The 25,792-nt window shown below is 44.8% G+C and overlaps 7 protein-coding genes across 7 annotated transcripts; 4 read left to right on the forward strand and 3 right to left on the reverse strand.

Annotated features, from left to right (window-relative positions):
• Nucleotides 1-2,177: 2,177 nt before the first annotated feature.
• LOC6597200 (calumenin-B) lies at nucleotides 2,178-3,280 on the forward strand. The gene is made up of 3 exons (XM_026990712.1): nucleotides 2,178-2,259; nucleotides 2,344-2,656; nucleotides 2,718-3,280. The coding sequence occupies exons 1-3, from the start codon at nucleotides 2,206-2,208 to the stop codon at nucleotides 3,230-3,232; spliced, it is 882 nt and encodes a 293-aa protein (XP_026846513.1). The 5' UTR covers nucleotides 2,178-2,205; the 3' UTR covers nucleotides 3,233-3,280.
• A 1,485-nt stretch (nucleotides 3,281-4,765) lies between these two features.
• LOC6597202 (sodium-dependent neutral amino acid transporter B(0)AT3) lies at nucleotides 4,766-10,304 on the reverse strand. Its single transcript, XM_026990633.1, has 7 exons — nucleotides 9,957-10,304; nucleotides 9,037-9,514; nucleotides 8,654-8,955; nucleotides 6,853-7,810; nucleotides 6,585-6,788; nucleotides 6,085-6,506; nucleotides 4,766-5,998 (listed from the first exon to the last, which is right to left on the reverse strand). Exons 2-7 carry the CDS (start codon nucleotides 9,124-9,126, stop codon nucleotides 5,800-5,802), a joined length of 2,175 nt encoding a protein of 724 aa, XP_026846434.1. The 5' UTR covers nucleotides 9,127-9,514; nucleotides 9,957-10,304; the 3' UTR covers nucleotides 4,766-5,799.
• A 382-nt stretch (nucleotides 10,305-10,686) lies between these two features.
• Nucleotides 10,687-12,304, forward strand: LOC6597203 (alanyl-tRNA editing protein Aarsd1-B). Its single transcript, XM_002022575.2, has 3 exons — nucleotides 10,687-10,783; nucleotides 10,847-11,625; nucleotides 11,698-12,304. Exons 1-3 carry the CDS (start codon nucleotides 10,745-10,747, stop codon nucleotides 12,182-12,184), a joined length of 1,305 nt encoding a protein of 434 aa, XP_002022611.1. The 5' UTR covers nucleotides 10,687-10,744; the 3' UTR covers nucleotides 12,185-12,304.
• Nucleotides 12,292-13,126, reverse strand: LOC6597204 (mitochondrial import inner membrane translocase subunit Tim29). Its single transcript, XM_002022576.2, has 2 exons — nucleotides 13,101-13,126; nucleotides 12,292-13,026 (listed from the first exon to the last, which is right to left on the reverse strand). The coding sequence occupies exon 2, from the start codon at nucleotides 13,009-13,011 to the stop codon at nucleotides 12,436-12,438; it is 576 nt and encodes a 191-aa protein (XP_002022612.1). The 5' UTR covers nucleotides 13,012-13,026; nucleotides 13,101-13,126; the 3' UTR covers nucleotides 12,292-12,435.
• A 253-nt stretch (nucleotides 13,127-13,379) lies between these two features.
• On the forward strand, nucleotides 13,380-14,180 carry LOC6597205. Its single transcript, XM_002022577.2, has 3 exons — nucleotides 13,380-13,583; nucleotides 13,646-13,723; nucleotides 13,780-14,180. The coding sequence occupies exons 1-3, from the start codon at nucleotides 13,408-13,410 to the stop codon at nucleotides 14,111-14,113; spliced, it is 588 nt and encodes a 195-aa protein (XP_002022613.1). The 5' UTR covers nucleotides 13,380-13,407; the 3' UTR covers nucleotides 14,114-14,180.
• A 218-nt stretch (nucleotides 14,181-14,398) lies between these two features.
• LOC113566184 (40S ribosomal protein S28) lies at nucleotides 14,399-14,852 on the reverse strand. Its single transcript, XM_026990620.1, has 2 exons — nucleotides 14,607-14,852; nucleotides 14,399-14,542 (listed from the first exon to the last, which is right to left on the reverse strand). The coding sequence occupies exon 1, from the start codon at nucleotides 14,850-14,852 to the stop codon at nucleotides 14,655-14,657; it is 198 nt and encodes a 65-aa protein (XP_026846421.1). The 3' UTR covers nucleotides 14,399-14,542; nucleotides 14,607-14,654.
• Nucleotides 14,853-15,569: 717 nt separating this feature from the next.
• LOC6597206 (translocon-associated protein subunit alpha) lies at nucleotides 15,570-17,376 on the forward strand. Its single transcript, XM_002022578.2, has 3 exons — nucleotides 15,570-15,633; nucleotides 15,937-16,653; nucleotides 16,712-17,376. The coding sequence occupies exons 1-3, from the start codon at nucleotides 15,570-15,572 to the stop codon at nucleotides 16,837-16,839; spliced, it is 909 nt and encodes a 302-aa protein (XP_002022614.1). The 3' UTR covers nucleotides 16,840-17,376.
• Nucleotides 17,377-25,792: the final 8,416 nt, after the last annotated feature.

Here is a 25,792-nt window from a genome sequence, read left to right on the forward strand (position 1 = left end):
TTAATGCGGCTTCGCTCAATGAGCAATTGTTGATGGATTTCTGGTTTTAATTATACCTATGTACATATGTTTATGCAAAAGTCGAAAAAATGAAAGGAAGCCAAGCTTTTGATGCCCTTCCTTTACTGTAAATTACTGGAAAATAAGAACAATAAGACCAGTCTTTGTGCTAACAATTCTAGGGGAGATGTGCAAGCCGATTTGTACTTTTCAAAATTCTTTTGAATTCTGCCTCCGGCTCTCTACCATAAAATCAAATGGAGAGTGAGGGAGAAAAAAAACCGAAATTTTAGGATCTGATGGATTAAAGGTGACGATTCCAACGGACCGAACGAAGCGGATACCGAATCCCACCGAATCCATTTGGTTGCCTCTTTATGCAGGGCTCTCGTACGAGTATGTACATCCATCAGCCTTGGATCAGGAAGTACGAAACGCCCCCTCATACTCCAAATACTCGCATGTGGTCGAACGTCCTTGTCACAGTGGCCAGAACGACAAGTACACCAGACATCTATTTGTCGTACCTTTGAGACATCATCGATGCGGATTTGAATTCGGGCTTGCGGCCAGGGCGTAAACCACCTCTCTTTGACAAGAAGACAACAGATGACACATAGGTGCGACCCTGGGAAAAGATCCATATCGATGCCGCCAAAAATGGTACAGCCGAGGAAGAGCTGCAGGTAGGCCACGCAAAATAATCAAGTCCAGCAAGACATCAGAGGCTCGAAAATAATTTGAAAGCCCATAAAGAAGCCGTAGAAAAACGTGTACCCAAAAACTGGACTCTGGCGTTTCCATCGAGTGCTACAAAGATCTGGCCAAGATCTTAATACCCTTCCTATGCCAGAGTGTTAAAACGAAAAACAAAGAAAAACCTCTTCAGATTTGTGTGTGCAATCAACGGAATGTAAAGCTGGGAGTATGCAGAGAGTAATAGCAACATCATGCTACAGGCTACAGGCTACAGGTATTGCAGCTTGTAATTTACCGCTAATTTTATGCAGCGAGACGACCAACGATGACGACGGCTAGGCTTTATCACTGCCGCCTGCTGCTGCTGCTGCTGCTGCTGCACTTCGATTCAGACACCACTCTCGGGCCACTTGACCAATGGTCGGCACTTGGCCGGTTTGTTTCCGACGGTTGCGCTCTGCTGCGGCCGCAAGGGCTGTGGAGAGGTCTGGCGGAGGCTTGCACAAATGCAGATTACTGTTAGACATGCCCATGCATGCACTCACACTCACAACAAAAATTAGTTGGAAAAAAGATGGTCAAGCCTCACTGAGCCTTCAGGAAGTACTCAAACGTTCTCAAGAAACAGATTGAAGCAATTAAAACCTTATAACACAAAACAATTACCAATAAATTTTAATTTAACGACAACGAAACGACAAGACTAAAAATGTTATTTTTCTTAGCTAATGAACTAACACATTTATATTATATAGTATAAAGAAGAACCCTACTCATTTGCCTAGAGTTTTCGAGCACTGGTAAGATATCATACGTATTGCTTATATAGCTGAGATCTTCAAAGTATCATTACAATTCTTCAAATAAGTGATTTCCACGATTTCAAGAAATCGTATTTAAATGAGCCCAAAGTTATTTGATTCATTTCATTGGAGTTTGGAAATTTGGAGGAACCAGACGCAAACAGTGCCTTGATAAGAGGCGATGAAGTCTGGTAACGATTTGCTGAATTAACATAATTCATTTAAAAAACGTTTTCATTGGGTAGATGCTGATTTTTCCGCATCCTCCAACTAGGTGTCCCCTTAACGAATGCGACAGTGGCCCGGAATGATTTGCACTGCACTCTAGTGAAGACTCCTCTCTTTAGTCCAAGGGCTCATAGGTCAGTCGGAATGGACAAAGTCTCTCAGCTGTATAGCATGGGTCGGACTGTTCCCCAGCGCAGATATTTACAAAGATCGTCTCTTTACAATGAAAATTTACACGTATTCATACGTAAAATGTGGGAACAGTTTCACAGAACGGATAATTTTTAATTAAACGCTTGAACTGGTTACTTTAAACATGGTTTGCCAAATCACTCAATAGTTTTCCGGCAAAGTAGACAGCTTTGAAAAACTCGTAGCTCGTAGGTTGTCGACTCATTCTACCCCACAATCGTACACACGAACAAATTAGACTCAATAAAATTTGCGCTTGTTCAAATCTCGGAGTACACCAAAAATGTGGACCTCGCTAAGGACGTTGCTGCTGCTGATAATTGCTGCAAAAATCACGGTATGTGTATCCAATATACCTATTGTTACCACAGTACCCCACAGTTCCCGGGACCACAACTCATCTAATGCCGAGAATTTTTAGATCGGCGAGCACAATTCACAGTACGGCCTCGACGCTCTTCTGGGCCCAGAGGAGGCCAGGAAGTTTGATAATTACTCGCCGGAGGAGAGCAAGAAGCGCTTGGGTCGGATTGTCGATCGCATTGACGAGGACAATAATGGATATTTGACGCTGGTAGAGCTGAAGAACTGGATCACTTACACATCGAGACAGTACATAGAGAACGAAGTGGATCGTCTCTGGAGACGGCTGAATCCCAATAACCATACAGGCATCACCTGGAAGCGGTACGAAGATACCATTTACCGATATGCGACGGATTTCGGTAGCAATGGTAAGTGGGGGGGTGTCGCTCAGTTTAGTCATAATTTAAGGGTTGGATCCACTCCTGCCAGTCATCAGCTACAAGAGCTTGATAAACCGTGATCGCCGCCGCTGGGCAGTGGCCGATAATGATCTGGACGATAGCCTAACTCTTGAGGAGTTCTCTGCCTTCCTCCACTCCGAGGACCATCCCAGAATGCGTGATGTTGTCCTGAAAGAGATGTACGATGACTTGGACCTAGACAATAATGGCAAGATCTCTTTGGACGAGTACATCGTCGACCTCTACCAGCCCTCAGAACCAGATGAAAAGGAGCCCGACTGGGTATCCCGTGAGCGCAAGGTCTTCGCCAAGTTTCTCGATCATAACGGAGATGGTTATCTTAGTGAGGCGGAGGTGCGTCATTGGATCGCCCCAGAAGGCTTCGACAGTACCGAGAAAGAGGCCAAGCACCTGTTCTTCGAGGCTGATGTGAATCAGGATGAACAGCTGACCAAGACCGAAATTCTGGACAAATACGATATCTTTGCAGGCTCCCAGGTCACCGGGTACGGCGAGGCCTTGACCAGGCGTGACGAGCTCTAGACCTGAAAAGAAATTCTACAAATTAAAAACTAATATTCGTGTACTAAATCATCCTTTAGTATGATAGGGATGGGTCTTTCTATGCCTATGCATTGCGCATCTGATCCAGAGCTCTGGTCATATATTACAGATTGAGAAGCTGTGGATTTTCTTTACAGCAACGAGTAGTTACTCGTTAGGTTAGCCACAGATTACGAGACTTGCGGTGTTTTTTTAACCATCTTAAAAGCATTCCGATACATTCCGATTCAACAAATTAATATATGTGAATCAGTCAAATATTAAAGCAATATGTATACTCGTAGTATATACAAATTTTTAGTTTTGTCTGAATTGAAATATAATTGTACCTTTATTAGACCTTTTTTTGTTGGTTTCGCTTTTATAATATTTATTGTCATTTATGTGATATTTATGTTTTTAATAATTAGTTGATAAATAAATAAACATAAATAAACATGTTTAAGTACCAGTATTTTATGCGATCAGTACAAATGAATAATTAAATATCAGACACACAAGACATTGCGGTGAGATCATATGAGATATAAACTTTATATTTTAGACGAGTAAAATAATAAACGAATCGAAAGATCATCGAGCTCCACACACAATCAGATTTTTATATTGCTTCACAATAATTACTATACATATGTATGTTTATGAATTTTTGTTTGGTATTAGTACATATTCATTGTATATTTTAACATTATCGCGAGCTGTGGGTTGGATTTTTCTGTACTCGTGTTTCTTCGGGTTGCTGTGTTCTTTCGGAGAAGTAGAACGTTGTATATACTCGTACATATGTCTGTATCTAATTTGTTTCGATTTAGTTGTATATTGTTTGTGTTTAAAACTCGTTTCGTATCGTTTCGTATTGGTTTCATTATTGTCAACATCAATAACACTTAGTAGATGTACAAACGTACGTACATATATGCATATATATTGTATATATATATATATATATATATATATATATATATATATATTTATATACGTATATATATTTCTTTGATATATATGTATACATATCGATGTATATTTAGTGTATAATTTATAATACAGTGAAATCAATAGCCAACTGCATTTTAACTCACATTAATTAATATCTATAGATGTATGTATATTCGGTGTAGGTATATGAATAATTCCAATGCTTCCAATGATATAGACTTCCTTCTCGAGTTATGTGTATATATAAAGTTTCCTTTCCACCTACGTTACTCGGCTAGTTGAACGGTTGCGATTGCGATTTGTTATATGCGTATATGGTATAAATATACATATTTCCATATGTCTGTTTAGATGTACATATTGGTAGATAGTAGTTCTTCTAGCTCCTCTCCTCTCCCCTGTTGGCTTCGCCTATGTACATACTATATGTAATTCGCGGGTGTAGATCAATGAGGCGGAGTGACATGATTCCGATGATCGGTTATCAACAAGTAATTATTTTGGTATATCATTCGATTTTTGTTAGCAAAACAGAACAAATAGGTACGTACATACATATATCCAATATCCATCTTTCTTCTTCTTCTTTTTTATAACATTGAGACTTTAAAGTGTAGTTTAATCATAGCTTTGGATCTGATATGAAATTGTCTTATAACATTAACATTAATAACAACAAACACAGAAAGCAGAGCCGATCACAACAGAGAATGAACTGTGGTAGGTAGGTATATACGAGTATAGTGTGTATTTAGTGTTTGTATACATATATATATCTCTTATAGGTGGTGCTCTATGCTCGCATGATATGGTTAACTCATAGTCTGTCTGGCTTAGCATTAATCGAGTCAAATCAAATATTTCCCGCACAAATAAACCTATTCTATAAACTATAGCCTGCTATTTTCATAGTTATACGCATCGTATTGTCTTCAGTTATTTATGTATATATGTATCTGATATAGTCAGCAAGTTATTGTAGTACGGGTTGGATATCAGCAAACAATCAATTTCACTTTGCACACAGTTTCATTTCTTTTCTTTTCTTTTCTTTCGTCGCAATCAAATATGGCATGTACCAAATCGGATATATGTATGTACACATATGTCCTATAAGGGTTGCCATACTCGTGCCTAGAAGCGGAATACATAAAAATATGCATACTCGTATAGTCTCTCGGCCCGTCTTATTCCAGATCGAGTAGAAACCAATCGAAAGAAAAGGAAAACGCAAATAATAATCATTTAATTATGATTTTTTGCCTTCTACACGTTTCCATGCTAATGAAGTTATGCGCAAATAAGTTATTTCTATAGATTTCCTTTTTGTTTTTTTTTTTTCACTGTTTCTACTTCAATGAAACCGCGCATCCGCGCCGCATTTTCACCGTCTTGCCACTGGTTGTTCCGAGTACATGTTTATAAATACACATTTTGTATTGGGCTTCTGTGGTTTTTTTGAACGGTTGAACAGTCTTTGGGACCATATAGGAGTGTAGATATCGTCGCATTTGAGCATCGGTGTGTCGGCTTAGTTATTGTCCATATTTACATTACATTTCATGGTTAATTGTCGAATTGTTCCTCATTTTCTTTTTTTTGCTTCTTGCTTACTCCTCCTCCTCGAGGGACTTCTCGGGCAGTCCGTACTTGGGGCAGCACATGCCCTCCGTGCCGTCCATGTTGAAGCAGAATATGCTGCGCTCCAGCTCTGTCGGTTCGTGGGGTACGATGCCATGGACTTCCCTGAGCTCGGCTTCGGGGAACCATGCGGGATCGGAGTCCTCCACTACCTTAATGCCACAGAGTCTGTTGCACAGTATCGTAAAGGTGTAAGGGCGGTAATACAAACTTATGATTAGTTAACCAAACTCCTATGAAAGACAAACACTCACCGCAGCACCGCCACAATGGGTATCCATAAGATCGACGAGAGTATGAGGAAAAATGCTACAACTATGCACCAATGCGGCCACTCCATGGAATCCGTGGAGCCTTTGGCCGCAATCCAGGCCGGGTAGCTGCTGCCCTCGGTAAGGAGCTGATAGAAAGAGGCCAGCAAAATAGTGACCATGGCGCAGGGTGACAAATACTTCCAGCAGAACATCCAATAGAAGCTCGGCCTCGAACCGGTCATCATCTCGATGTCATCCGAAAAGCGGCGCACTCCATAGATATAGCTGATCGACAGGCACTCGAATAGGGCGATGACCAGCAGAGGGAAATTGCCGGCGAAGCTGTCCATCAGCTGGAATATGTAACTGCCAGCTCCGTTGGCAAAGCACATAGAGATCAGACAGCAAGTGAAGCACAGACCCTGATAGAAAAGACCGGATGAGTACATATCACAAAGGTGTAGGCACAGGCATTTCCTTCTGCGAAGAAGAGTACTTACACCCACGATGTACTCCTTGGGTAGGTTGGGAAAGAGCTTCATGTCTACCAGCGAGGTGACTACACCCTCGAGCGTACCAAACTGCGAGTCGATGCCCAGCGTGAAGAGCATCAGGAAGAAGAGCACGGCCCAGAGCTGTGCGCCTGGAAACTGATTGATCGCCTCCGTGAATATAATGAAAGCCAGACCAGTGCCAGAGGCACTCTGCAAAGAAAAAAACAAAACAAATTAAAATGAGGAAATGAAATGGTTGGTGGCATCGACTCACATTAGCCAACTCTCGCTGCAGATCGCAAACTGGCAGATTCTGGGTACGATTCAGGGCCATCAGGCCGTTCCTCTCCTCCGTACAGCGGTCGAAGGTGGCCGTGGCCTTGAAGCCAATCACCGAAAAGACGACCACGCCAGCGAACATCGAGGTGCCGCAGTTTGTGAGCGAGACGAGTAGCGCATCCCGATAGCAGTTGTTGTTGGCCGGATTGTATGAACTGAAGGCAATGAGGCCGCCGAATGCCAGTCCCAGGGAGAAGAAGATCTGGGTGCCGGCCTCCAGCCAGACGACGGGATCGAGCAGCGTCTCCCAGCGCGGCGTAAACAGGTGAGCCACCCCATCCGAGGCGCCTTTGAGTGTTATTCCGCGAAAGAAGAAGATGATGAGCACCACGTAGGGAAAGATGGCTGTCATGTAGACGATCTTGCCGGAGGAGGTGATCCCTTGCACCATGCAGATGTAAACCAGGAACCATGACACCATCAGCGCAATCGCCATGTGGTAATTGAAGTTCTCCGGCATGTCCACGCTCTCCGAGCACTGCAACGTGGTGCGATACCAGTAGAACTGCGTAGGCGAGGAGGCCACGCACTCCGGCTCATGGTCGTACGTGTAGTTCGCATACAGTCTGGTTGGGCAGTCGGCCCACGGAAGTGGCGACTCAAAGCTATGCAGCAGATAGATCAGGCACCAGGCAATTATCGTGTTGTAGTACAGGGCCACTATGTAGCTGACCACCGCCGAGGAGATACCGATTCCGCCCAGGTATGGCGAAACCTGGCTCCAAACGCCGATCGCCCCCTTTCGCAGCCGCTGTCCTATGGCCAGCTCCAGGTAGAAGATCGGTATTCCCTGGATGCACAACATGATGAAGTAGGGCACCAAGAAGGCTCCGCCTCCGTTCTTCTGCGCCAGGTACGGGAAGCGCCACACGTTTCCGAGACCCACCGCATATCTGTTCAGGAAGAAAGCGATGCCACGTCGACAATTAATATGTTATGAATCGTTTGAGTATTGGTATCATCTTGGTCGTGGGGATATACATAAATCGTGTCACATCAGAACTTATTCTCTTAACTATCCAATTGTACCTATCTTTAAGTGTAGACTGTATTAAAGCTAAGTCCGTAGGGCGAAGATAATTGCACTGAATAAAAACAAGAAACCACTTGTTAACTGACTTTTGATTAAACTATCTTTAGAACCAAAGAAGAGGGGGTTTACTCTCTTCATCGTTGCTCGAATTAGGGAAAATCAGAACATTATTTCGTTGGCAAAAAAATTCCGAATGCTTAAAAAAAAAACGGTGTGCCAAATGCTAAATGAATTTGGGACAAAAGAACAAAAAGATCTTATCAACGAGACTCGAGTCGAGCAGCGATCAGTCTGGGTCACGCACACTGCATGTATTTTGTTTTTGCATTCTCGGGCATTATATTTTTCACATTCGCTTGTACGTCTGCCTGGCGACGGTTGCCGAAAAATAACTGTCGGAGCAATGGGAGTGCCCACGTCTGAATAGATCATTTAGTACGAGTATTTTACATAACTTTGAATATTTTATGTACTCGTAGAATATGTACAAACAACGGGCAAAACGAACAACAAATGCATTTACATGAATTTAATATATGTAAACCTGTACTTGATGGGTATCGGTTATAAATATCACCTTTTCTATCAATTCTGTGCCTTCTAATAATATGCTAAATGTATTACTAACGATTTAACACAACAAATTTAGCAAACTCTATATCTGTCAGGTAAACACGGTTTCAACGAGTAGTTGTTTACTCACCCGATGGTGGCCAGCAGGAACATGATTTTGCTGTCCCAACTCTCGCGCTCTTCGCCCTCCTTCTCGCCCTCAACAATGTCCTGCTGCTGCTCCAAAGCGCTGGCCACCAGCTCGGCCTTGGCCTTGCTGGTGCTGGCCTCCGAGCCGAACGTCGGCTCCTGCTCCAGCTCCGAGGACTCGTCGAAGGCGTCCGACATGAAGCCCTGGTTGGTGGCCCCATACATGGGCTGGTGGTGGTGCAGCGATGTGTGGTGGTGGTGGCCGACGCCATGCTCCTTGGACACCAGACGGCCACGCAGCTCCTAAATGGTTACGAATGGAAGAAGATGGCGGTATTAATGTCGGATGTAGGTGCCAAAATAACAAACGTCAGTGTCACTTGCCCGCAACTCTAGCTGATCGATGCTCTTCTGGCTTTTTAGCACAATGTCCCTGGAGCTCTGACGGCGCAATAACTGGGCTGTGTTGGCCATGATTCGACCGGTGATTTTGAAACGGTTATTGCTGGTATATGTTTGTGTATATGTTTACTTTGTGTGTGCTGTGTGCGTGTGGGATGTGCTAGTGCGAGAGTGTGGTGTGGTGTGGGTGCTGCCTAAAAGTGCGCTGTCCCTTTTAATTTGCTTCGTTCTGTGCTGATGCTGCTTCTAGCGCCCCCTGTGGACTGTTCACGTAACTAACGTAATCGTCATTCTCGTTGCATACTTTTAAGAACGGTTCATGCTTCCCCCCACACTGGTGGGATGTTGTTGCTGTGGTGGTGGTTAGCCAGTGCCTGTGCCTGTGTGTGTGTGTTCTTTTATTGTTAGTGCTTAAGTACGGGTGATAACGGTGCTTGAATAGGCGCCATCCTACTGCTTCCTATTCAATCAAAGTAAACAATTAGTTTTCTTGCAATCAATCAATGAAATCAAGCAAGCCAAGCCATGCAATGGAAATAAAAGGACATCCCCACACGCACTCACACACACGCGCACGTCATTACAGAGCGCTGACATCTATGTGCGCTGCGTGACTGGGCAACGTACAATAAATCAATCAACCGACCCCATCACCCACACAGCACTCCCCACACTCCGTAGCCAACAGACAACTAATGCACTTTAGTGGATTTTTGTAAAACAATTAGTTTAGTTAGACTTTTCTGGGCCGTGTGGGTTGTGTGGTGGAGATGGGTGGCGCTTGGTGCGTGGGAGTGCTGTCATGGAGATATCCTTGTGACTACTGGTAATGTGGCGGATAGGTAGATATCCTTTGGGTACACATAAATACACAGAGCTTCAAAGGATTTTTTGCTACTGACTTGACTGTTTCTGCTGCGCTGCAAGAAGTTTTTTATGGGGCTGCCACCGATTTCGCCTGGCTTATATAACCAACACTGGTGCTCCAGACACCAAGCCAGGACTTGGCTCCGGAAATCGACGACGGACGCGACGGGAGAAGGACACACGGCACTCTGGGGCTATTGCCTTTTCGACAGGTGGCGGGAGCCAGCGGAAAACTTATTATTTAAGCGCCGTCCGTCGCTTGTATTTGTTCGCCAGACTCTCCAACGTAAGACCAGTGGCTCGCAACGTAACGCTGCTCGTGTCGTAACGTGATGTGCCGTTGGAAGGAAACTGTTGAGCAGCCAACGCGAGACAACAAGACATCCTCTCCCTCAAATGTAATCCTTCGCTGCAGCTGCAGCGCAGACGCAGCATCATTGGCATGGGTGCGAGGGAGATAGTCTTGCAGGGCCGCCGCATCAATTAGAGCGAGATGGCAGATAAACAGACCGAAAAACACCAGACGACAGCGGCGGGAACAGACGGTTGGTTTCTGGTATTTTTTGTATTTCGCGGTTAAAATCGCTTTTAAAACCGCGCCAGCACGTGAGGTCACAAGGTCAGCTACGTAGAGAGGAAGATCATTAAAAAAACAAGCCATTTAAAATGCTACAAAAAAACACGTAAAACGGAAAAATAAATCTCTGAGAGAAAACATCGATGAAATCGATGTTGCCATCGATAAATTCTCCAGCTCAAATCTATTGTGACGCACGAAATACATTTCAAATAAAAAGGGGAATTTCGTCAGACAAGTGACAACATGGTTTTCAAGTGCCAGGAGGACAGCTTTCTGAAGCAGGCAAGCCTGACCTTTGCCCGAAGCCGAAGACCAATTATATAATTTGTAACCATATTTCAACAGTACACAACAAAAATTGTATCCTGCGAGTATGCCACCATAGAACGGACCGATGTGGACGTAGCAACCGGTGGTGAGGCCCGTCCAGTTCGTGGCTTCAATGTTGTGTGCGAGGACACAATACTCTTCCCCGAAGGCGGCGGCCAGCCCTGCGATTATGGCACCATTAATGGCCAACCGGTGCGGAGAGTGCTGAGGAAGGGAAACATTGCCGTTCACTTCGTGGAGTCCAGCTCGAGCTTCGAGGAGGGAGCCGAGGTGCACCAGAGCCTCGACTGGGATCGCCGCCTCGACCACATGCAGCAACATTCCGGCCAACATCTGATCACGGCTCTGTTCGACCGGGAATTCAAGTACGACACTACATCGTGGTCGCTGGGCTCGAACGTCTCCCATATTCAGCTAAATACGCCGCACCTGATCAGCCGCGAGTCCCTGGACCTCATCGAGCGGCAGGCCAACGAGCTGATCCGCGAGGGACGGCCGGTCAGCGTGGTGCTTGTGGATCCAGAGGTAGATGAAGAGTTTAAAGATGCCCGCGCTCCTCGCGGCCTACCCAAGGACCATGAGGGCCTCGCAAGGGTGGTGCGCATCGAGGGCATTGAGAGCAACATGTGCTGCGGCACTCACGTCACCGATCTATCCCAGCTGCAGTGCATCAAACTGCTCTATGCGGAAAAGGTCAAGACCAATATCTTGGTCCACTTCGTGGTGGGCGAGCGAGTGCTGCGAAAGCTTGGCGAAGTCTTTCAGCGGGAGCAGCAGCTAACAACGGCCCTGAAGTGAGTGGCATTGCCGTACTTCTGATTTCTATCCTCCTTTGCATTGACTCCACCGCCATTCCACATTTGCAGGGGTGGCGCGCAGCAGCATTTGGAGCTCGTCCAGAAGCTGCAGCAGAATGTGAAGGGCACTCGGAAGTCGTTCTTGCAGCTGCTCAAGGACTTTGCCAGTGCCGAGGCGGAGCGACTGGAGGATCTGAGTAAGGCCGAGCGTCCCAAGTACTTCTCCCTGCATCGTCGCGACGGCATTGAGGTTGACTTCATCCACACGTTCCTGCGCCATGCGCCCGAAGGGATATTCTACTTCCTGACAGTGTCGGAGGGCGGTGCAGCCGGCAGCAGCGGCAAGGGTCACCTGGTCCTGCGCGGTGATCCCGCGGTGGTAGAGGAGATTGGCCCCAAATTTCTTGAGCTGCTCGAGGGCAAGGGCAACGGAAAGGCGGGCAGCTTCCAGGGCAAGATCAACAATCTGGCCAAACTGCCAGAATGCATCGAGCTGCTCGAGAGCCACTTCAAGCCAAAGAAATCGATAGAACCGAAGCCAGTCAGCGGCTCGTAAGCAGAGATTCGTTCTTAACATGAATATATGTACATATTTATATATTCTTACATACACATATGTCATATATATATCTATATATTATATAGCCTATATACCGGCAGTAACATGGTTATAACATACATATATATATTGCTCATTTAGTCAGTTCTACAAAGCAATGAACAATTTGACATTAAAGCTAACTAAGGCAGAGGTCGGCCAGGAAACGGCAATCCAATTCCAATTGCAGTCCTCCCTCTCTCCCTCCATCACAGGTAGTTGACATCGTAGTTGTGCATCTTCGACTTGAGGCGCCAGAACTCGTTCCAGAAACCCACGTCGATCACGCGCTCGTGGAAGTTCAGGAATCCGACGTTGGTGAACTCGCAGATGGCTGGATATGTGCAGTCATCCTCGCCAAAGAGATCCACCCAGACCAGCGTGCAGATGCCCAGCGAGAGGAAGCGCAGTTTCTTTTGGTTGATGGCGCGCTCCAGCATTAGAAGATGCTTCGCCGAAACGTGATTTTGTAGTTCAGGCGGGACCATGATCATGCGGCTGTTATCATGGCGTAACTGGGTCATGAAAACGCCTTCGTCGGGGTTGTGCTGGGCCATTTGGTACAGACACAGAATGCCGGTGCCGTACGCAAGGGCCTTCTTGGGCTTGGTATATGATTCCTTGACCACACCGAGGGCCACCTCCGAGTAGTCGCGCACCAGGCCCTTCCAGTATTTTACCCATTTCTCGACAAAAGTGTCTTTGAGACGCTCGGGCAGCACGATTTTCTCGCCAATTTTCTGTCCCAGTGCCGTCACACGGCTGCCCACACGCATCAAACTCATCTTAGTTGCTAGTTTCTGTGATCAATTTTGGAAAACGGGCATTAATTAATATTTTTGATATTATTATTAAATAACCTCCTGGGTCTTACAGCTGTTTAGAGTGACTGTATTTAGAAACAAAGAAAATACTGTACGACGCGAAAATGTACCGATGTGAGCGATTTCGAAAACACAATAAATATTATTTAGACAATTTTGAATGGAATTAGAAGCAAGAAAATAAGCTGTTATGTTTTGCCAATACAAATTTGAGCATATCTTATTTGCTGGCGTATTTTATTGTCCCGATGACTATAATTTTTTTTTTATCTGCGTACGTTATCAAACACTGAGGTTATCCGCCGAAAACATATGCATTTTTTCCTGTAAAAAAAAAAACAACACATTTTGGACGAGATGCCATTAGCCAATGAACGCCATATCCATTATAACTCTCGCCTTGGCCACCTCCTCCAAAAAACAGCATCCAACTTGCGCAGCTACCAGGAATTCCTGTCCAGCCAGGCACAACATTTGCTGGCCCCCGTGAATCGTCTGTGGGACAGGAGCCAACGCTACCGTCTGGTGGCCGGGTGCGTTTAACATCAAGTGTAACTAGCCTAGCCCCAACTAATCGTAATCGGACCCTTCTTAGCCACAGCAGTGATGAGCGCTGTGCGACGGCCCTACTCTCCGAATGCCAAGATGCCTATCAGTCCATTTGCAACAGCATGTGAGTTGCCAGAAGGTTCTAGAATCCTCTTCATTTGACTTTTTTTCTGTATGCAGCATGCAAATGAACGAAATGCTAGATGAAATGGCCAACGATGTGGCTGACTTTGACACGGAATGCATTTACTTGAGCGGCGAGCTACAGCCAGAGCCCTGTCCAACCTCCGTGGCCGAGTGGCGGGAATGGCTGAACGAATCTCTGCACAGTCTGCAAACACAAGTCAAGTGCCTGGAGATTGTTTCCCGCCTGTTCTTGCCACTAATTCTGGAGCAGCGGACGGTGGACGAGTTCAAAACTTATCTGCAGCTGGACGAGCACCAGGAGGCTGTGCTCTGCATGGGCCTGGCCAAAGCCGAGCGACAGGCGACACTCCCGCTGCTGACTGCTTGACACACGAGAAAGATAATGCTGTATAGTATTAACGCCAGTCAATCAAATATATTTGCATAGAAATAACCATTAGTTGAACAATTCATCACCCCTGCAGTGGGCGGGCACTCGACAGACATGCCAGCTTCGATTTGCCACAAACAAGTATGGCCTTTGGGTGGTCTTTTCTGATTACGATGTGGCTCCAGCCCTCTCAGGCGGTAGCCCGATTATTTTCACAGAGCACAAAACAAAAACAAAAAAAAGGTGGATATTTATCCAAATCCAAAAGCAAAACAGTTTGGGTGTTTTTTTTTTTCTCAGCACTGGAATACTTGAAATTTATTTATTTAGAACACATTTCCACATTTGCTGCGAGTTTCCGTTGCAGTCGACGGGTTGTGTTGTTGTCAGAGGCACGCCTCGTGCAAGCAATCTGCCAATGTGTATCTGTAAGAGGCGGGAAAATGCAATTAGTCCTGGTTTAGTTGGTGTCCGTGCAGCTCGTACTAACCTTATAATAAGTATCAAGCAGTCCACAACATCGGGCGGCGGTGCTTCCTTAGCGAAGCCTTCTGGCCTCACGTTCAGACTCCAACAGGGTGAGGATGTCGCCCTCGCGGACGGGTCCCTTCACGTTGCGGATAATCTGACGGTTCTGCTCCCCAAGGAACTCCACTTTGACCTGTGTACACTGGCCCTGAGAGCCGGTGCGGCCGAGAACTTTCATCACGCGAGCCCAAACAACTGGTTTGTCCATGGTTATTCCTGAATTTCTTCGATTCGCCGCAGAGACTTCACGTGTAGTTGCTCTTCAATAGGCAGCCGCAAGCAAAAAGGAAGTAGGGTGGTTATCGGGCCGAGTACGTTAAGTTGGCTGCGCTGCGCGGCGATAGACGATTGGCTGTGCAGTGCTGCAAGTGGTTCGAGTAAAATCAACTAAAAGTGTCACAGCCTTGACAAAAATATGGAGATATGTTAAACTTAATTTTACAGTTAGTTTTTGAGGCTGATTTAATTGTTATTTGGTAAATTATGGAAAATTATTGAAAATTTTGACAGCTTGGGAGTTTTACAGCACTGCTTTTAGACAAGAGCTGTCGCCTGCGAGAAAAAAGAACAATGTTTGCTGACATTTGCCATGAATGGTTGATTAAAGTATGAAAAATTACCAGATAAATTAATTAAGGGCTAGTTTCAGTCAATCGGATTCAGGTGCGGAGCCTTTAGAGAATATTGACACCGCAAATCAAACCATTGGCGGCATTCGGCAGGAATGGCTGGCAACCCTAGACGTGGCACCACGTAGCCATTTGACAGTGAAAGTCGGCTGGCTTCGTGCTGCCTTCGGCTTGTTGCTTACCATCTCTTCATCACTCTGCCAATTTTTCCCGAGCACGACGGTCGTCTGAGAGCGTGCTTTTATATTTTATATTTCCGTTCCTCTCGAGCACAAGTGAAAAGCATCAGACAAACCATGAAGAATCTGATGTTCTTAATGCTGATGGTCCTTCCCATCGTCATTTGCACCTTCTCAGCACGTAAGTACACAAATTTCGGCCATGCAGCCGCAGCCACAGCCACCTTTTGGCCAAAGGGCCGGGGGCGCATACGTGGCACTGCCGCTGTCGCTGCTAGGTGCTAGGTGGCCGCCAGGTTTCCAGCCAGGAGCAGCTTCATCTGACGATGTGACCGAGTGGGCGCTAATTTTGACCTTCCTTGGCTCATGGCCACCAAAAGTGTTGAGTTGGCATTGCCTTCCGCCTCATAGTCTCGGCCTACCTCCCTCTCACTCTCACTCGTACTCATGTCGCTGCATGTATGTGGCTCTCTTCCTTGGATAGCAAACAAATTCGGAGCCTATGCCGCGGAAGCTGTTGAGGACGATCTGGTGGATGTGGACAGCGAAGAGGGAGCCGTGACTGGTGAAGATGCCGATGCCGACGAAGACACAGACAAGGAGAGCAGCGCGTCGCCGAACGCGGACACTTATCTGTTGTTCACCAAACCTCTGTACACGCCCGGTCAGCAGCTGGATCTGCCCGGTGGCAAGCCCGTGGAATTCCTGATCGGCTTCACGAACAAGGGCGCCGAGGAGTTTGTGATCGAGACGGTCGAGGCCTCATTCCGTTATCCCATGGACTTCAACTACTTCATCCAGAACTTCTCGGCGGTGGCATACAATCGTGAGGTGAAGCCCGGCTTCGAGTCGACCGTTTCGTACACGTTTCTGCCATCGGATCAGTTTGCTGGACGTCCATTCGGACTGAACATTGCCCTGGCCTATCGGGATGCCAACGGCATTCAGTACAACGAGGCTGTCTTCAACGAGACCGTTCTTATCTCCGAGGTCGATGAAGGACTCGACGGTGAGACCTTCTTCTTGTATGTCCTCCTGGCCGGCATTGTGGTCCTGCTCCTGGTCATTGGCCAGCAGTATTTGTTGGGCAGCTCAGGCAAGCGCAAGCGTGCCGCTGCCAAGAAGGTCATCGAAACTGGAACAGCCAACGACAGCACCATCGACTACGACTGGGTCCCGCAGGAGACGCTGCGTGCTTTGCGTAAGTTCGGATTTATAGATAGACCTCTTTCCGCAGATTTTAATTTTTTGTTCCACAGAGAAATCGCCTCCCAAGTCGAAGACGCCAAAGACCTCGCCCAAGCCGGGAAAGCAGGCCAGTCCCAAGGCGGCCAGCCACCAAAGTCCCAAGCAGCGCAAGGTGAAGCGTTCCGCGGGCGATGACTAAATGCAAAGACTGGGCTCCAGGACAGAACAACCGAGTTCGACCAACAACTCCAACTGAAACAACACCAGCAACAATCCCCCCATTTCATCCTGTAGGGAGCAAAGCATTAAGTTTCCCAACTATTTACGAGTAGAGATATATATCATTTTCGGTCATATATAGAAATATTATCATTATTTTTTTTTTCGTTTTTCGAGAGATTGTTAGTGTTAATTCAAGAAAAAAGTAACTACAACAAAATGAAAACAGTCCATGAGTTCCATAGAGTTTCCACAAAGTGAATTTGATTATTTCCAAACTATTTCTGCACATACTCCAGCAACCACAGCAACAAAAGAAAGGAAAACTTAAAAAAAGTGTTTAGATAACTTTCTTGTGAATTGTCTTCGTTTGTAGAAGACACGTTAGAGAGGTACAGATAGACATTTAGAGAATGATTGTAGAGGAGAGCAATTTTTAAGTAAAACTATAAGAAAACAAAGATAGAAAGAAAAATTGAAGAATAAATAGAAACCTTCCAATTGTACGATAAATTTAGCCCATATTATTATATCATTATTAATTGTTTGTTCTTATTCTGCTTCAATTTCTGATCTTGACCGTCGATTCTTTTTCTGTTAGAACGAAATATGTTGAAGTGTTTTTTTTTATACAGAGAAGTCGTTTTTATTCGGCGGATGAATAAAAAGAAACTTTCTTAAAAAAATCAATAAAATATGCCATTTTTATTCAGCTTTTCAATTTTTTTAGGTCGACAGATTCCGATAACGGCTAATCTGCGAGTACAGACCTGCGAGGCAGGTATGGTCATTATACCCGATGCTCGAAAAGAGTATAGGGGTAAATTAGGTTTGTGGGAAGAGGTGAGGGTGTTCCCCATAAAAAACATACATATTCTTGATCACATCAATAGCAGCGACGATATAGCTATTTCTGTCTGTTCGGCCGTCTGCTCACCCGTCCGTTAGTCTTGTTTGACTCCTAGTGTTGTCCAGTTTGTTTCAAAATTTCGCACTCCCCTTTCCGCCCCTACAAAGGATCTACAAAATCTAGCAGCTTGACGAATCTGTATCAGATCTGATCAATAGTATAGCCATAAGAAACAATTGAAAATGCAGTGGAAACGCAAAGCCTTCTATTCGCTTACTCATTCTCTCACTCTCTCTCTCTCTCTCACACACTCTTCCTCGTGCAGTGTGTGTGCTTTGGTGTTGGTGTGAAAATAGAGAGAAAGATAGATTTAAACAAAAAATTGCAAAGAAAAATGGAAACAGATGAAATCTAGCATATATGTACAAATCTCCCAAACGGTTCGACCGAATATTATTAAATTTTTTTTCGCGAACAGCGATACCAAAAGAGATACAATATATTGTGTAGGTAACATAAATCATAAGCTCACATATGTACATACATACATACTGATTGAATATCGGGTATAAATGTGGGGCCGAGGCAAGGACCGCGTTTATTTTCGTTCCGTGTTGGGTCGTGTCGAAAAATATCGTGACCATGCCCATCTCTAATGTGTGCATATGTATATTCAAGACGCAGCAACGGCCATTGCTGCCGCTCTCACATACATATACATTCACGTACTTTAAAGTTTTTGTGTGCGCGCAGAGTAGAGACCAGCAGCTCTGACCAGCAAAAACCGATGGTATTGTGGACATTTTTTGAAAATTTCCAGTTTACCGATATTGGTAGCATGAGGGCAGATTGTGATAAAATTTATAATATTAAATTTTGGGTACAAATTAAAATAAAGCCATATTTTTAGCTTATTTCTTTCGATTGTAGCCATTTTCAACGTTTTTTTTCTAATCTAGCTTTAATGACTCTGAAATTCTGGCAGCACTGTTTCTGAGGCGACGGGCACAGCTGCGCAGTTAACAAAATCGAGTTATGGTACCGGCAGAGGACGTCGACTGCGGGCTGCTTAACTTATAAATAGGACGACGTCAGCTGCTTCTCATCAGTCCTCAAATTTTTTTGGACTGTTCGGACACAATGCTCCCTCTTCTACTATATAAGAATTTATTCCTATTTATTTTTATTTATTCTTACTTATCGTGTACAATTTATAAGGAAATTTTGCACGCTAAGATGGAGGTTTTCGGTCGTGCAGTTGGCATGTTGCGGTGGTTGCCGTCGGCGTGTTGCGGTGGTTGCCGTCGGCGTGTTGCGGTGGTTGCCGTCGGCGTGTTGCAGTGGTGTTGCCCATTCCCGTACAAACACATATACATACATTTCTAAAATTGTTCTTATATCTATTGACTAAACTGAATCTTCTTCAGTTTGTCCGGAAGTATTTGAATATATTGAAATACAATTATCTGGCGGCGGCCGCCACCCAGGCTGGGGAATTTGTGGTCTCTTTGTGGCCAGTGATGCCAGATTTTGAGCGTCAAAAAATATGGTAGATGCAAGTCGAGCAAATCAATAAAGAGCTCCGTCAAGCACGTGTACTTTTTGGTCTCAATGTTCTTCTCAATATCCGCATGGCCGAGCGTATTCGTCTTGAACAGAATGCGTTTCACCAGCGCTCTATTGCGACTGGTCAAACTTTTGTCTTTGTCCACATCTGTGATCAGCCAACTCTGATGCTTGGACCATGAGTAGCTAAGCAAGCAACTAAGCTCTTTATTTTCTCCAGTGCCGCATCTGTAGTTTCCAGCTGTCTTTTCTTGGATTCCACTTCCGCCTGGCTGCAGACGAGAGCTGCTGCAGTTTTTCTTGTCTGGACATTCAGCTCAGCGATCTTCTCCTACAACTTGGAGTATGCTGCCTTTTTCCTCGGAGTCTAACACCTGCTGTTGTGGATACTACTGCTTTTCCTATATGTAAAAGGCCGGCGCGAAGCGCTCCCGGACCAATTCCTTTTCCTCTTATAATTATTTTTCTAATAATTGTTCTTATATCTATTGACCAAACTGAACCTTCTTCAGTTTGTCCGTAGTATTTGTACGTTGTACATTTTTGATTAAGTATGTGTTTGAGAATAAGTATTTTTTTAAGTGAGGCTTTCGTCGATCCATTAAAAACTTAACGTCTTTAGTGTAAACGGTATCGACTACGCCCGTATCGATGAGATCTATCTCAATGGTCTTTCGAACATCTTGGCGCGCTCGCACACCCCTATCATATCAAAATTCAAAAAATATGGTAGATGCAAGTCGAGCAAATCAATAAAGAGCTCCGTCAAGCACGTGTACTTTTTGGTCTCAATGTTCTTCTCAATATCCGCATGGCCGAGCGTATTCGTCTTGAACAGAATGCGTTTCACCAGCGCTCTATTGCGACTGGTCAAACTTTTGTCTTTGTCCACATCTGTGATCAGCCAACTCTGATGCTTGGACCATGAGTAGCTAAGCAAGCAACTAAGCTCTTTATTTTCTCCAGTGCCGCATCTGTAGTTTCCAGCTGTCTTTTCTTGGATTCCACTTCCGCCTGGCTGCAGACGAGAGCTGCTGCAGTTTTTCTTGTCTGGACATTCAGCTCAGCGATCTTCTCCTACAACTTGGAGTATGCTGCCTTTTTCCTCGGAGTCTAACACCTGCTGTTGTGGATACTACTGCTTTTCCTATATGTAAAAGGCCGGCGCGAAGCGCTCCCGGACCAATTCCTTTTCCTCTTATAATTATTTTTCTAATAATTGTTCTTATATCTATTGACCAAACTGAACCTTCTTCAGTTTGTCCGTAGTATTTGTACGTTGTACATTTTTGATTAAGTATGTGTTTGAGAATAAGTATTTTTTTAAGTGAGGCTTTCGGTCAAACTTTTGTCTTTGTCCACATCTGTGATCAGCCAACTCTGATGCTTGGACCATGAGTAGCTAAGCAAGCAACTAAGCTCTTTATTTTCTCCAGTGCCGCATCTGTAGTTTCCAGCTGTCTTTTCTTGGATTCCACTTCCGCCTGGCTGCAGACGAGAGCTGCTGCAGTTTTTCTTGTCTGGACATTCAGCTCAGCGATCTTCTCCTACAACTTGGAGTATGCTGCCTTTTTCCTCGGAGTCTAACACCTGCTGTTGTGGATACTACTGCTTTTCCTATATGTAAAAGGCCGGCGCGAAGCGCTCCCGGACCAATGCCTTTTCCTCTTATAATTATTTTTCTAATAATTGTTCTTATATCTATTGACCAAACTGAACCTTCTTCAGTTTGTCCGTAGTATTTGTACGTTGTACATTTTTGATTAAGTATGTGTTTGAGAATAAGTATTTTTTTAAGTGAGGCTTTCGGTCAAACTTTTGTCTTTGTCCACATCTGTGATCAGCCAACTCTGATGCTTGGACCATGAGTAGCTAAGCAAGCAACTAAGCTCTTTATTTTCTCCAGTGCCGCATCTGTAGTTTCCAGCTGTCTTTTCTTGGATTCCACTTCCGCCTGGCTGCAGACGAGAGCTGCTGCAGTTTTTCTTGTCTGGACATTCAGCTCAGCGATCTTCTCCTACAACTTGGAGTATGCTGCCTTTTTCCTCGGAGTCTAACACCTGCTGTTGTGGATACTACTGCTTTTCCTATATGTAAAAGGCCGGCGCGAAGCGCTCCCGGACCAATTCCTCTTCCTCTTATAATTATTTTTCTAATAATTGTTCTTATATCTATTGACCAAACTGAACCTCCTTCAGTTTGTCCGTAGTATTTGTACGTTGTACATTTTTGATTAAGTATGTGTTTGAGAATAAGTATTTTTTTAAGTGAGGCTTTCGGTCAAACTTTTGTCTTTGTCCACATCTGTGATCAGCCAACTCTGATGCTTGGACCATGAGTAGCTAAGCAAGCAACTAAGCTCTTTATTTTCTCCAGTGCCGCATCTGTAGTTTCCAGCTGTCTTTTCTTGGATTCCACTTCCGCCTGGCTGCAGACGAGAGCTGCTGCAGTTTTTCTTGTCTGGACATTCAGCTCAGCGATCTTCTCCTACAACTTGGAGTATGCTGCCTTTTTCCTCGGAGTCTAACACCTGCTGTTGTGGATACTACTGCTTTTCCTATATGTAAAAGGCCGGCGCGAAGCGCTCCCGGACCAATTCCTCTTCCTCTTATAATTATTTTTCTAATAATTGTTCTTATATCTATTGACCAAACTGAACCTCCTTCAGTTTGTCCGTAGTATTTGTACGTTGTACATTTTTGATTAAGTATGTGTTTGAGAATAAGTATTTTTTTAAGTGAGGCTTTCGTCGATCCATTAAAAACTTAACGTCTTTAGTGTAAACGGTATCGACTACGCCCGTATCGATGAGATCTATCTCAATGGTCTTTCGAACATCTTGGCGCGCTCGCACACCCCTATCATATCAAAATTAAAAAAATATGGTAGATGCAAGTCGAGCAAATCAATAAAGAGCTCCGTCAAGCACGTGTACTTTTTGGTCTCAATGTTCTTCTCAATATCCGCATGGCCGAGCGTATTCGTCTTGAACAGAATGCGTTTCACCAGCGCTCTATTGCGACTGGTCAAACTTTTGTCTTTGTCCACATCTGTGATCAGCCAACTCTGATGCTTGGACCATGAGTAGCTAAGCATGAGTGCGCGCAGAGTAGAGACCAGCAGCTCTGACCAGCAAAAACCGATGGTATTGTGGACATTTTTTGAAAATTTCCAGTTTACCGATATTGGTAGCATGAGGGCAGATTGTGATAAAATTTATAATATTAAATTTTGGGTACAAATTAAAATAAAGCCATATTTTTAGCTTATTTCTTTCGATTGTAGCCATTTTCAACGTTTTTTTTCTAATCTAGCTTTAATGACTCTGAAATTCTGGCAGCACTGTTTCTGAGGCGACGGGCACAGCTGCGCAGTTAACAAAATCGAGTTATGGTACCGGCAGAGGACGTCGACTGCGGGCTGCTTAACTTATAAATAGGACGACGTCAGCTGCTTCTCATCAGTCCTCAAATTTTTTTGGACTGTTCGGACACAATGCTCCCTCTTCTACTATATAAGAATTTATTCCTATTTATTTTTATTTATTCTTACTTATCGTGTACAATTTATAAGGAAATTTTGCACGCTAAGATGGAGGTTTTCGGTCGTGCAGTTGGCATGTTGCGGTGGTTGCCGTCGGCGTGTTGAGGTGGTTGCCGTCGGCGTGTTGCGGTGGTTGCCGTCGGCGTGTTGCGGTGGTTGCCGTCGGCGTGTTGCAGTGGTGTTGCCCATTCCCATACAAACACATATACATACATTTCTAAAATTGTTCTTATATCTATTGACTAAACTGAATCTTCTTCAGTTTGTCCGGAAGTATTTGAATATATTGAAATACAATTATCTGGCGGCGGCCGCCACCCAGGCTGGGGAATTTGTGGTCTCTTTGTGGCCAGTGATGCCAGATTTTGAGCGTCAAAAAATATGGTAGATGCAAGTCGAGCAAATCAATAAAGAGCTCCGTCAAGCACGTGTACTTTTTGGTCTCAATGTTCTTCTCAATATCCGCATGGCCGAGCGTATTCGTCTTGAACAGAATGCGTTTCACCAGCGCTCTATTGCGACTGGTCAAACTTTTGTCTTTGTCCACATCTGTGATCAGCCAACTCTGATGCTTGGACCATGAGTAGCTAAGCAAGCAACTAAACTCTTTATTTTCTCCAGTGCCGCATTTGTGGTTTCCAGCTGTTTTTTCTTCGATTCCACTTCCGCCTGGCTGGAGACGAGAGCTGCTGCAGTTTTTCTTGTCTGGACATTCAGCTCAGCGATCTTCTCCTCCAACTTGGTGAACTGCTCTGAATTTTGCTGGCGACTTTCCTCCAGCTGAGAAGACTACTCAAAATTCTTATTTATTTTCTCCAGTGCCGCATTTGTAGTTTCCAGCTGTCTTTTCTTGGATTCCACTTTCGCCTGGCTGGAGACGAGAGCTGCTGCATTTTTTCTTGGCTGGACATTCAGCTCAGCGATCTTCTCCTCCAACTTGGAGTATGGTTGGCTGCGTAGTTTTCCGCGTGGTTTTCGCCGGCGCGTTTTTCACTGCTCGCGGGGTCGGGGCACTGTTTATTTTTTCCAACCGTTCACTTCCGAGCCTGGCCCGCGCTGGACCGTGCCAGGCCTCTGCTTTTCTTTTTGCAGCTTCTCTGCAGCTTCGCTGCTGCGCAGCTTTCGGTTGCCGGCCTCGGCTCGGGGTGTCTGCATGGTTCGCCGTCGGCTCTCTCCCTCGGTTGCGTGGGCGTAAGACCGATCGACGGCTTCTCTGCCGCTTCGCTCTCTTCCATGCTGGCTCTCTTTGCTGCGTAGTATGCGTCTCTCTTTCGTGTTGGTTCTCTTAATTCTACTACTAGTAAAAAGGCCTCACCATTTGGGGTTCTCTTAGCCTATTTCTTACTTTAATTTGGGGAAAATAAAGATTCAGCGTTGTCTTTGTCATAATAGTACTAAAAAATGAAGTAATAATCTAAAAACAGAAGTAATAATGAGATAATAAGCCCCCCCGGGGCTGTCCCTTCAGGGGATGGTGTTGTGGTCAGGTTTTCTTTTGTGGAGGCTTATGCCTTCACAGTGTTTGAGAATAAGTATTTTTTGAAGTGAGGCTTTCGTCGATCCATTATCTTGGCGCGCTCGCACACCCCTATCATATCAAAATTCACGCTGATCGATGGGTCACACCGGCACCAAAAAACATGGCATTCTTTAGCAGAGTGCTATGGCCATGCCGGAAGTATTTGTTTAAATTGAAATACAATTATCTGGCGGCGGCCGCCACTCAGGCTGGGGAATTTGTGGTCTCTGGGCCAGTGATGCCAGATTTTGAGCGTCAAAAAATATGGTAGATGCAAGTCGAGCAAATCAATAAAGAGCTCCGTCAAGCACGTGTACTTTTTGGTCTCAATGTTCTTCTCAATATCCGCATGGCCGAGCGTATTCGTCTTGAAGAGAATGCGTTTCACCAGCGCTCTATTGCGACTGGTCAAACTTTTGTCTTTGTCCACATCTGTGATCAGCCAACTCTGATGCTTGGACCATGAGTAGCTAAGTAGCTAAGTAGCTAAGCAAGCAACTAAGCTCTTTATTTTCTCCAGTGCCGCATTTGTGGTTTCCAGCTGTTTTTTCTTCGATTCCACTTCCGCCTGGCTGGAGACGAGAGCTGCTCGGCGGTCTTCTCCTCCAACTTGGTGAACTGTCGACCGTCCGTAGGGCCTCTTTTCTTCTCTTCAAAAAGTCGGCTGTGAGAGTCGCTCTATGTCCATCGCGAACTCTTGAAGCGACTCCCCGTAACGTTGTAACCTGCCCTTCAGCTCAAAGCGATGAACTTCCTGCATTTGGTCACTACCATATCGACGCTCCAGGGCGATTCAATAATTCAATTCATCTGCGTCGGGAACCGAATGTAGCATCTTAGTAGCAAGACCATTCCAGGAAATCACCAAAGTGGACGCACGGTCAGCTTCCGTCCAAATATTCTTCTACGCTGACATCTCGAACTGTGTCATGAAAAGCTAATTGTTGTGCCATCCAAACTAGGTGTAGCGAAATTCGGTTTGGCTGTTGTCATGTCGTTATCAGGAACACCCAATTCCAATTGACGGAATCGGTCATCTTTTTAACTATTTTGTTCAAGCATTGCTTAAGTCGAAAAGAAGCCAGGACTAAAAACTGCCAATCTTGTAGAAAATGTATTCATCCATGGCCTAAAATGATGTGGGCAGAACTAAGGGTTTTAGTTGGGCAGAATTATTCAACGGAATCTCTAAAGTGAGCAACGACTATCCTTTTTCTCTTTTTTTGTTTGGCCTATATCGCTAAAACCTATTTTTAGACAAGATCCAATAAAAGCAAGTATTTAGAAAAAGCCAGTTAAGTAAAAAATTGGTTCCTAAAGAGTATAGAATAATGTGGGTATGGCTAAATGTTCTATCTAGCTAATAATATTCGACGGAACATCAAAATTTAGCAATATGATTTCCAATTCATTACGGAGAACGATTAACATATTATAAGCCAAGGGGGTGTTTCA

Source organism: Drosophila persimilis, unplaced genomic scaffold (genome assembly GCF_003286085.1).
Source record: "Drosophila persimilis strain 14011-0111.01,24,50 unplaced genomic scaffold, DperRS2 tig00000606-arrow-arrow-pilon, whole genome shotgun sequence".
Taxonomy (NCBI): domain Eukaryota; kingdom Metazoa; phylum Arthropoda; class Insecta; order Diptera; family Drosophilidae; genus Drosophila; species Drosophila persimilis.

What these genes read in the sequence shown, in the direction of transcription:
- LOC6597200 (XM_026990712.1), top strand. Translation starts at nt 2,206, where the DNA reads ATGTGGACCTCGCTAAGGACGTTGCTGCTGCTGATAATTGCTGCAAAA. An exon ending in TAATTGCTGCAAAAATCACG is followed by an intron (nt 2,260 to 2,343) that starts GTATGTGTATCC and finishes GAGAATTTTTAG; the next exon opens with ATCGGCGAGCACAATTCACA. An exon ending in GACGGATTTCGGTAGCAATG is followed by an intron (nt 2,657 to 2,717) that starts GTAAGTGGGGGG and finishes CACTCCTGCCAG; the next exon opens with TCATCAGCTACAAGAGCTTG.
- LOC6597202 (XM_026990633.1), bottom strand. Translation starts at nt 9,126, where the DNA reads ATGGCCAACACAGCCCAGTTATTGCGCCGTCAGAGCTCCAGGGACATT. An exon ending in TCGATCAGCTAGAGTTGCGG is followed by an intron (nt 8,956 to 9,036) that starts GCAAGTGACACT and finishes GTAACCATTTAG; the next exon opens with GAGCTGCGTGGCCGTCTGGT. An exon ending in TGCAGCGAGAGTTGGCTAAT is followed by an intron (nt 6,789 to 6,852) that starts GTGAGTCGATGC and finishes TTTTCTTTGCAG; the next exon opens with AGTGCCTCTGGCACTGGTCT.
- LOC6597203 (XM_002022575.2), top strand. Translation starts at nt 10,745, where the DNA reads ATGGTTTTCAAGTGCCAGGAGGACAGCTTTCTGAAGCAG. An exon ending in AGGACAGCTTTCTGAAGCAG is followed by an intron (nt 10,784 to 10,846) that starts GCAAGCCTGACC and finishes ATATTTCAACAG; the next exon opens with TACACAACAAAAATTGTATC. An exon ending in CAGCTAACAACGGCCCTGAA is followed by an intron (nt 11,626 to 11,697) that starts GTGAGTGGCATT and finishes CCACATTTGCAG; the next exon opens with GGGTGGCGCGCAGCAGCATT.
- LOC6597204 (XM_002022576.2), bottom strand. Translation starts at nt 13,011, where the DNA reads ATGAGTTTGATGCGTGTGGGCAGCCGTGTGACGGCACTGGGACAGAAA.
- LOC6597205 (XM_002022577.2), top strand. Translation starts at nt 13,408, where the DNA reads ATGCCATTAGCCAATGAACGCCATATCCATTATAACTCTCGCCTTGGC. An exon ending in CGCTACCGTCTGGTGGCCGG is followed by an intron (nt 13,584 to 13,645) that starts GTGCGTTTAACA and finishes GACCCTTCTTAG; the next exon opens with CCACAGCAGTGATGAGCGCT. An exon ending in CAGTCCATTTGCAACAGCAT is followed by an intron (nt 13,724 to 13,779) that starts GTGAGTTGCCAG and finishes TTCTGTATGCAG; the next exon opens with CATGCAAATGAACGAAATGC.
- LOC113566184 (XM_026990620.1), bottom strand. Translation starts at nt 14,852, where the DNA reads ATGGACAAACCAGTTGTTTGGGCTCGCGTGATGAAAGTTCTCGGCCGC.
- LOC6597206 (XM_002022578.2), top strand. Translation starts at nt 15,570, where the DNA reads ATGAAGAATCTGATGTTCTTAATGCTGATGGTCCTTCCCATCGTCATT. An exon ending in CATTTGCACCTTCTCAGCAC is followed by an intron (nt 15,634 to 15,936) that starts GTAAGTACACAA and finishes TTCCTTGGATAG; the next exon opens with CAAACAAATTCGGAGCCTAT. An exon ending in GGAGACGCTGCGTGCTTTGC is followed by an intron (nt 16,654 to 16,711) that starts GTAAGTTCGGAT and finishes TTTGTTCCACAG; the next exon opens with AGAAATCGCCTCCCAAGTCG.